The sequence below is a fragment of the Otolemur garnettii genome, unplaced genomic scaffold (assembly GCF_000181295.1).
Source record: "Otolemur garnettii isolate 467f Iridium unplaced genomic scaffold, OtoGar3 scaffold00018, whole genome shotgun sequence".
NCBI lineage: Eukaryota > Metazoa > Chordata > Mammalia > Primates > Galagidae > Otolemur > Otolemur garnettii.
Window position 1 is genome coordinate 1757849 of NW_003852413.1, and position 8225 is coordinate 1766073.

Here is an 8225-nt window from a genome sequence, read left to right on the forward strand (position 1 = left end):
GTAAAGACTGTCTAAAGACTACATCTCTGCAGAGATGACAGGCTGTCCCTTTGCTCCCTGCCTCCCCCATCTCAGCCTTACTCCTGAGGCCCTGGCAGGTTGACCCAGGTGTCCTGGGCAGGCTGAGCTTTGGCCAGAGGAGGAGGGTGCAGGGGCCTGTGGCTCCTCACTGCCCAAGCCCCCTGCTCCGTGCTGCACCGCCCACGCTTGAACTTCCGGAAAGACAGCCGAGCTGCCCAATGCGCTCCCGGGACGGCCGGAGCCCGTGGCTGGAGAGCCAATTCCGAAGCGGCGCGCGCAGGAAAGGCGGGTCGGCGTGACGGACAGCGAAGGCGGTGCCAGCCTGGTTGCTAGCTGCCGCTGCCGCTTCTCTGGAGCCCGGCTGCTTCATTGTCACCTGGCCTCGGGGCGCCCGGTCACCGGCCCGAACCTTGAGTCCGGCGCGTCCCAACTCTGCTGGCTCCGCACCTGCGCCCCGCCGGCTGAGTCCGCAGGCCCCGAGCCTCAGGCCTGGCTCGTGGGCTGCGCTCTTGGCCCACGCAGGTAAGGGGGGCCCGCGCATGAAGGCGCCCTGCAGGTGAGGATGGTCATTCAGTTGAAGGGGGTTTACGTAGTTGAAGGGGGTCCACGCAGTTGAAAGGGGTACAGGCAGGTGGCAGGAACTGCGCAAGTGAAGGGATCCAGCTCCTGTGAAGGGGTCTGGCCCCTATAGGTAAGGAGGGGATCTTGCCTGAAGGTAGGTGTCGTTCTCCAGTCCGATCCCGGGGACAACCTGGACTCCTGTCCTCAAACCTAAGCTCTGGCTGCCTTAAGCTCCAGGGCAACTCCGGAGTGGGGAGCTGCTGCTGGCCTGCGCTTTGGCCTCTCCCTGGGGTCTTGGGGTCAGCCCCCACCTGGGGGTCTAGGCCTTGTCCCTGAACACTGGCTGCTCTGCCCCTTCAGGTCTTGGGAGGGACACCTTTTTATCCAAGATGTGGTTGGCCTCCCAGCCTCCCTTTATGTGGCCTGGGGGTTTCCATGGAGAAGTTGTGTCCTCATCCCAGAGCCTGCCTGCTGCATGCATGGCTGGGAGAGCAGGACCCAGCTCCCAGCGGCAGCCCAAGGCTGGCTGGGAACAATAGTGCCCAGAGATGACAAGCGTGTTCAGTTTCATTCCCCCAACCAGAAATACACAACTGAAGAAGTTAACTGGTCAGGGGCAGGGACAGCCTCCAGAGAACAGGGGTGTCTGGTTCCCCAGGCTGTGCTGTGGGTGTCAGGCTGAAGGAAGTGCAGCATGGACCTCAGTGATAGGTCGTGTGCCCACAGCCCCCAGAAGCCTTGGTGGCAGGGGCTCAGGGACATTATGGATGTATTTCTCAGTGTTGATCTATGTTTCTAGCAGCAGTCACTCCGTCCACCCACTAGTCCAGCGCACTCACTGAGTGCCTTCCACTGGCCAGATGCCAAGGCTGCACTGCCCCAGTCCTCACAAGGCAGTGACCTAGCACACAAGCCAGCCTTGTGTGGCAATCTGAAGAAAACTAGAGCTGGATAAGGGAGTGAAGGTGGTGACAGTGGTTGGGACAGGTCACTCGGCGGGGTGTGTGTGTGTGTGTGCTGCAACCTGGGGAGAGGCTGGCAGGTGCAGCAGCTGTACCGGGAGAGAGCTATTGGAGTTGAAGGGGCGGAGGGGCCACTTGGCTGGAGCAGACAGCAGTGGTACCAGGGAGAGCAGGGCAGGGTAAGAGCTTGTGGGCATTGGACGTTTGAGTTTTGTTCTCCCTGCCAGGGGAGCCCTTGGAGGGTTTCTGGCAGGGGCAAAAGTTGAGCTGAGACAACTCAGAAAGAATAGCTCCAGCACCATGAGGGCTGGGCAGAGCCAGTCACACTGAGGCAGGATGAAGGGTGGGTAGGATGCCAGGAGGCTGGGGTGGTCCTCCTGGTGAGACGGTGCCCTGGGGGCCTGGACTCAGGTGGGAAGAGAAAGGAGGGCCTGTCTGGTAAGGGATGTGTTGAGGGGCAGCCAGCAGCAGGAGGAGGGGACAGGAGAACCTTGGGAACAAGACAGTAACTGCCATGTGCCAGGAGCTTGTGGCTGTTCCAAGGGACTGGTGGCTGAATGAGCTTGGGGGCACTGGGCTGGGTGGAGTGGAGCAGTTTCCATTACTGGGAACTTCTCAGACCAGTTCCTTCCAGAGTAACTCATACGAGCCAAGCACTTGCCACACTGGCCTCAGGGTTGTCTTCTCTGAACCTTGTGACAGCCCTTTTCAGATGATTTTACAGATGGAGAAAGTGAGGCTCCAACAGGTGGAGCAACTTTCCCAGGTCACAGCCTGACTACCTACTGCCAGGCCACCCTCCATGCTCTGTGAGGGCACAGAGCCTCCTGCTCAGCCTTTCATCAGCCTTCATCAGAAATAGCCCTAAGCTCCTGTTGAGGAGCTGCCCCCTGCCAGGAGGGTGTGCATGGACAGACTTCCCTAGGAGTTTGGTGCCAGGTTGACCCAGGTGTCCTGGGCAGGCTGAGCTTTGGCCAGAGGAGGAGGGTGCAGGGGCCTGTGGCTCCTCACTGGCATCTCATCTTGTCTCTTGCTTCCCTATACAGAGCCCACCACGTCTACCATGAAAGGCTCTCGGGCCAGCAGCAGCGCCCCTGGGAGCAGCCCAGAAAGCAGGGACTTGAGTCTGACGGGCCTCCCACCACCCATGTCCCAGCGCCCCAGCAGTGCCTCTGCTGCTAAGCCCCTCTCCCGGTCCATCTCTTTGGTCACAGGCAGCGAGCAGAGAAAGAAGGTACTGGTGAGTGCTGGGGCCTGGGTAGGGTCCAGGGTCCCTCCCACCTCTGGAAGAGTTATCACTGGTGGCACCTGACCCTTGGGTACAGCTGTGCATGTGAGTAGGTGCCTTGCTTCCATGGATACATCCTATCTGGGTGGCCATCCCAGGGAATAGGAAGGCCTCAGGCCTTATAGACTCAGGAGCTGACTCCAAGGTCAAAGGCTGGGTCATCTGGATCCTTCCAATACTGGCCTCATCCTTCCTGCACCACTGCCCTTTGGGTTTGTTGAATCTTCAAGAAATAAGGCTGACCTGTGGGGAGGCTGATGGGCTCCTGGCAGCCTTAGAGAATCCTGGGTTGGTGGGTGGGCAGCAGTAGGACAGTGCTGGAGCTTTTGGGCAAGGGGAGCAGACCTTCATCAGGGGGCTGTGAGCAGCCAGGCGGGTTGCTGCTCCCTAAGGCCAGACTTCAGAGGAGGGAGGAATTGAGGTGAGGGGTCAGTGCCTGACCTAAGTCTTTTTTTTTTTTTTTTTTGTATAAAAGGTTTTATTGGTGGGGGAGGGAGGCTGTGGAGCAGCATTAAGAAAAAGAGAAAAGAGGGGAGAGTGGGAAGAGAAGAGAGAGAGGGAGAGTAGAGAAGAGTGAGGGGGAAGAGGGGTAGAGAGAAGAGTAGAGCAGACAGGCAGGAGAGTGGAAAGAGAAGAGAGAGAAGCCTGACCTAAGTCTTGTCTGAGCTTCCAGAACAGGGAGACCTGGGTCTTAGCATGGGCACTGCTTAGATCTGGGGCTCCTCACCCAAGGCCCACATGGGGCCCAGGGGCAGTCTAGGTGTCCCTAAGAAACCCCAGGCAGGTCCAGGCTGGGCTTCCACGGTGGACAGCAGGTTTGGCACTGTCCCTTCAGCCTTAGAAAGCTGCTCCTGTGTCTGTCCCAGAAACTGGTGGGGGCAGATTCCCAGCTGAGCTCTGGGGCACAGATGGCAGGGGCAGTAGGGGAACCTTGGATCAGGGAAGTTCTTGAAGCCTGGGGCAGGTGGGTCAGGGACCTGAGATGCCTTAATGTGTCACCACACCAGTGTACTGTCTAAAGACAGTGTAAAGACTGTCTAAAGACTACATCTCTGCAGAGATGACAGGCTGGGCTGTCATCATCCCTGTCCCTTTGCTCCCTGCCTCCCCCATCTCAGCCTTACTCCTGAGGCCCTGGAGCACCCTCTTCCTACCCAGACCCTCCTGTTGCTCCTGAAGCCCTGGGCAATATGTCTGTGTATGTGAGGCTGTGTTATGCAAGACGTAGCTTTCCAGGAGGTGGAGGGGACAGCTGTATCTGGGGCCGACCAGGGCGCTGACCTCACTCCCAGCCTTTCTGCTTTCTGAGTGTGGGTCCAGACCCAGTGTTAATCCTGTCAGGCCTACTTTCCTAGGCACCATCATCCCCACCACAGGGTCCTCTGTTGGTCAGATGTCCCACTGCTCACGTCCTTTCTTTGAGGCCCTTGTGAGATCCAGGCAGTCCTGCTCCTGCATGCCTCCATCCTGAGCATGGCAGAGCTCAGGGTGGGATAATGTGGCACAGCCCTTGGAGTTCTGGTCCTGCCCAGTCCCTGTCCTTGTGGCTGTCCGTCCCACCACCCCTTGGATTTGCTGGGATTCCCATGAGAGTTTGTCTTGTCCAGTGGCTTATTCCTATGCACACAGTTTATGATCTTCTTTCTTTTGGTCTTTTGGGGTCCTGCTGGGGGCTCGTTTCTGCGTCTTCTCAGCTGACAGAGCCGGGAAACATGAGTGTGTGTACCAGCCAGTGTGGACACACACATCTGCAAACACACCTGTGTGGAGCCATCCATATCTGTGGAGCTAATGTGAGCTCATGCCAATGTCTCCAACCTTTCACCACGGGGCCACCTAAGCCTCCACCACACCACCCTCAGGCTCAGTAATTCATTAGAAGGACCCCAGGATTCACAGAGCGCACAGGTTAAGATCAGCCCAGGGAGCTGGGTATGGTGGCTGACACCTGTAGTCCCAGCAGTCTGGGAGGCTGAGGTGGGTGGATCCCCTGAACTGAGGAGTTGGAGACCAGCCTGAGCAAGAGTGAGACCCCAACTCCACTAAAAATAGAAAAACCAGGTTCGGGACCTGTAGCTCAGTGAGTAGGGCGCCTGCCACATGCACCAAAGCCTGCAGGTTTGAGCCCGGCCTGGGCCTGCTAGACAACAATGACAACTGCAACCAAAAAATAGCTGGGCATTGTGGTGGGCACCTATAGTCCCAGCTATTCAGGAGGCTGAGGCAACAGAATAGCATAGCTTAAGCCCAAGAGTTAGAGGTTGCTGTGAGCTGTGATGCCATGGCACTCTACCAAGGGTGACATAGTAAGACTCTGTCTCAAAAAAAAATAAAAACACTCTGTCTGGGTGTGATGGTGGACACCTGTTGTCTACTCGGGAGCAAGGGTATCACCTGAGCCCAAGAGTGTGAGGGTGCTGTGAGCTGTGACACCACGGTACTCTACCCACGGCAACAAAGTGAGACTCTGTCTCAAATTTTAAAAAAGCCCGAGGAAGAAAGCGCAGAGCAAGTCCAGAAGGGCTCCATACACGGGGCTGCTGCTGCTGTCTGGAGTTAGGATGTACTGCTTCCCTGACATCAGTGTGACACACACACAGGAACCACCACCAGGGGCCTCCCTGTGCCTAAATGTCCAGAGCCTTTTCCCTGTCTTGGAGGCTTGGTCTACACTCTGGTGGCCAACCTCAGGCTCCAGTCCCTCAAGAGGTCAGCTGATCCTGCCTGCCCTGAGTCTTCAGCTTCCATCACCTTGTTGGTGTGGCACCCTGCTGTAAACCACACAGGACACTTACATTGGGCAGGACGTCCCAGGGGCTGAGGGCAAAGGCCGGAGCTCTCTTGGGCAGGGTTAAATTCCTCCAGGCTCAGGTAGACTCTGCTTTCAGCCCCTGCCCCCCCACAGAACTGTGTGGCTGTCCTGTGCTCAGCTTTCAGCCCCCTGCTTCTTGCCAGCCCCTACAGGAGCTCTGTGAGGAAGAGGGGGAACACTCCTGAATGTTCCCCATCTGCTCACAGAAGTCATTGTGCTTTTCTCAGAAGGGTGCAGACCTCTCCTGAGTCTGCTTCCATCACTGTTGCCCTTCCTCAGTTTTCTGCCTCAGGGTCCTCGGTCCTGTCCTCAGTCCCCCCCACCTCTCAGTGTGTCCTCTCTGGAACCATCTGGTGTCTGGTTTGGGGCCCAGCTGGGCTGTTAGTAAGAAATTGTGCTGAGCCTCATATCTCCAGGGTGGGGTGCTGGTGGCTGCCTTTGGCGTCAAGCAGTCTCTGGTACCTTGTTCTGGGAAGCAGGACCAAGGCCTTGAGTCCTGTCACTAGAAATGTGCATGCTCAGGCACTTGTGTCATCCCAGACACCAGGTCTCAGTGCTGCTGCCAAGTGGTCTGCTCTGTGGGCTCCTTCCCTTTCCTTATTTTAGAAAATGATTTCCTGACATGAACAAAGTTCATCACAAGTGGTTAGGGGTCTGCAGTGTGATTCCCTATGACTAGTTTCCTGGTTTGTCTTTTTGTCTTAACTCTGGGTGGGTTGTTTGTTTTTAGTTTAAGGATTCAGATTTAAAAAGAAATGTGAAACAGCTGGGTGTGGTGTCCTGCCAACTACTCGAGAGGCCGTGGCGGGAGAATAGCCTGAGCTCGGGGCTTTGAGGCTGCACCGAGCTATGATCACGCCACTGTGCTCTATCCTGGGTGACAGGGCAAGTCCCTGACTCAAAAAAGATAAAACAAAAGCCAAAAAACAAATAAATAAATCTGAAAGTTCGTAGGTCAATTCTTCTGGTAAAATTTGGAAGATCTGAGGCATGAGCCCTTGGGATGGTGTTTCCCAGGCCATTTCTGCCTGGATTATGAGCTCTTCCCCCAAAAATCTGATTTTGAAGAATTTTAAGTCTACAGAAGAGTTGAAAGACTTACATGACGCACACCTAAAACCACCCCACGCCTGTTGATCACAGACATCTCTAGGCCTTCTGTACTGGGCATCTCTGCACCTTTCTACACAGGTGTGAAGTGAGGCAGACACCCCGTCCACACTCCTCACCCTCAGTGCTGTTCTGTGGCCACTGACCCACAGAGTCACCCTGAGGGCTCCCACCCACCCGGGAGCTGGGGCTCCCATTGTCTGTGGGGCTGTAAGCAGAGCAGCCCCCTGTCTGGTGACACCTGGTTAATGATGATGGTGAGCTGCCGTCTCCCAGGTCCTCCCACCTGCGGGGTGAAGGGCCCTCACTGTATGGGATGCACAAGGCTCTCAGAGGCCTGTCGGCCTCAGGCTTGGGTTCCAGGCCAGCATCCATCCTGCCACCTTCCTATCCTGTGTCCCTGTCCCCTGGTTGTGACCCTTTGGGCCATAGGGGCCATCTAGGACCTTGGCCACCTCTCTGTTCTTCAAGTCTACTACTCTAGGGCCTGGCTTGGTGCTGAGCGACCTGGCCCATGTCTGAGACTGTTTATTCCTTGTATAGGAGGCCTCAGGGCCCGTGGGCTCCCAGCCCATCAACAACCTCCGGAGGTCCAACAGTGCCACACAGGTCAGCCAGTCGCAGACCAGCGTTTCCAGGTAACCCCTGCCCCTGTTCCCATAGCTAATCCCTGTTCTAGTGCCCCCAGTAACTCAAGCCCCCAGGTAACCCCTGCCCTGTGCCCCCAGTAACCTCCATTCTCCAGATAGCCCCTATCTCTGCAGGTAACCCCTACCCCACTATTTCCAGCAACCTCCCCCCCCCAGATAACCCCTACCTCCCCAGGTAACCACTGGCTCACCTGAGTGACCATTTAGATGACCCTGTGATGCCCAGCACCCCTGTCCAGGGCCCTTGCTGGCTGGCCTTCCTGTCCCATTTGGGTCTCCTCCTTGGGTGTGTAGTGTGGTATGTGTGGTACGTGTGATGTGTATGGCGTGAGGTATGTGTGAGTAGTATGGGGGTGTTGTATAGCGTGTGTAGTGTGTGTGGCATATGGGTAGTGTGTGATGTGCGTGGTCTGTGCACTGGGTGTCTGTATAAGTGTGTACTTGTGTGTGCTGTGTGCGTACATTTGTATGTGTGTGTGTGGTATGTGTGTACATTTGGTGTGTATGTCTATGTATGATGTATGTGCAGGGTATGTGTGTGTGGTGTGTGTAGCATGTGGGGGTGTCATGTGTGATCCATGGTGTGTGTAGTGTGTGGGTGTTGTATGTTTGGTGTGTGTTATGTGCATGGGGTATGTGTAGGGTGTGTGTAGAGTGTGTGGTATGTGTTTGTGGTGTGGGGTGTATGGGTGTGTATAGAGTGTGGGGTGTGTGGTATGTAGAGTGTGGGGTATAGAGTGTGGGTTGTGTGGTGTGTGTAGAGTATGGAGTGTCTGGTGTGTGTAGAGTGTACCGTGTGTGGTGTGGTATGTGTTTGTGGT

At 56.2% G+C, this 8225-nt stretch overlaps 1 protein-coding gene across 2 annotated transcripts in view; it reads left to right on the plus strand.

The window, feature by feature from the left end:
• Positions 1 to 375: 375 nt before the first annotated feature.
• The window catches only part of CEP131 (centrosomal protein 131), a 25283-nt gene continuing 17433 nt past the window's right edge, over positions 376 to 8225 (plus strand). Inside the window, exons 1-3 of one of the 2 annotated variants that reach the window (XM_023511263.1) lie at positions 376 to 543; positions 2591 to 2784; positions 7298 to 7392. In XM_023511263.1, coding sequence (XP_023367031.1) covers positions 2608 to 2784; positions 7298 to 7392 — 272 coding nt within the window. In that variant the 5' untranslated portion in view covers positions 376 to 543; positions 2591 to 2607. The remainder of the gene's footprint in view (positions 544 to 2590; positions 2785 to 7297; positions 7393 to 8225) is intronic. The other variant, XM_012802830.2, reaches the window with a different exon arrangement.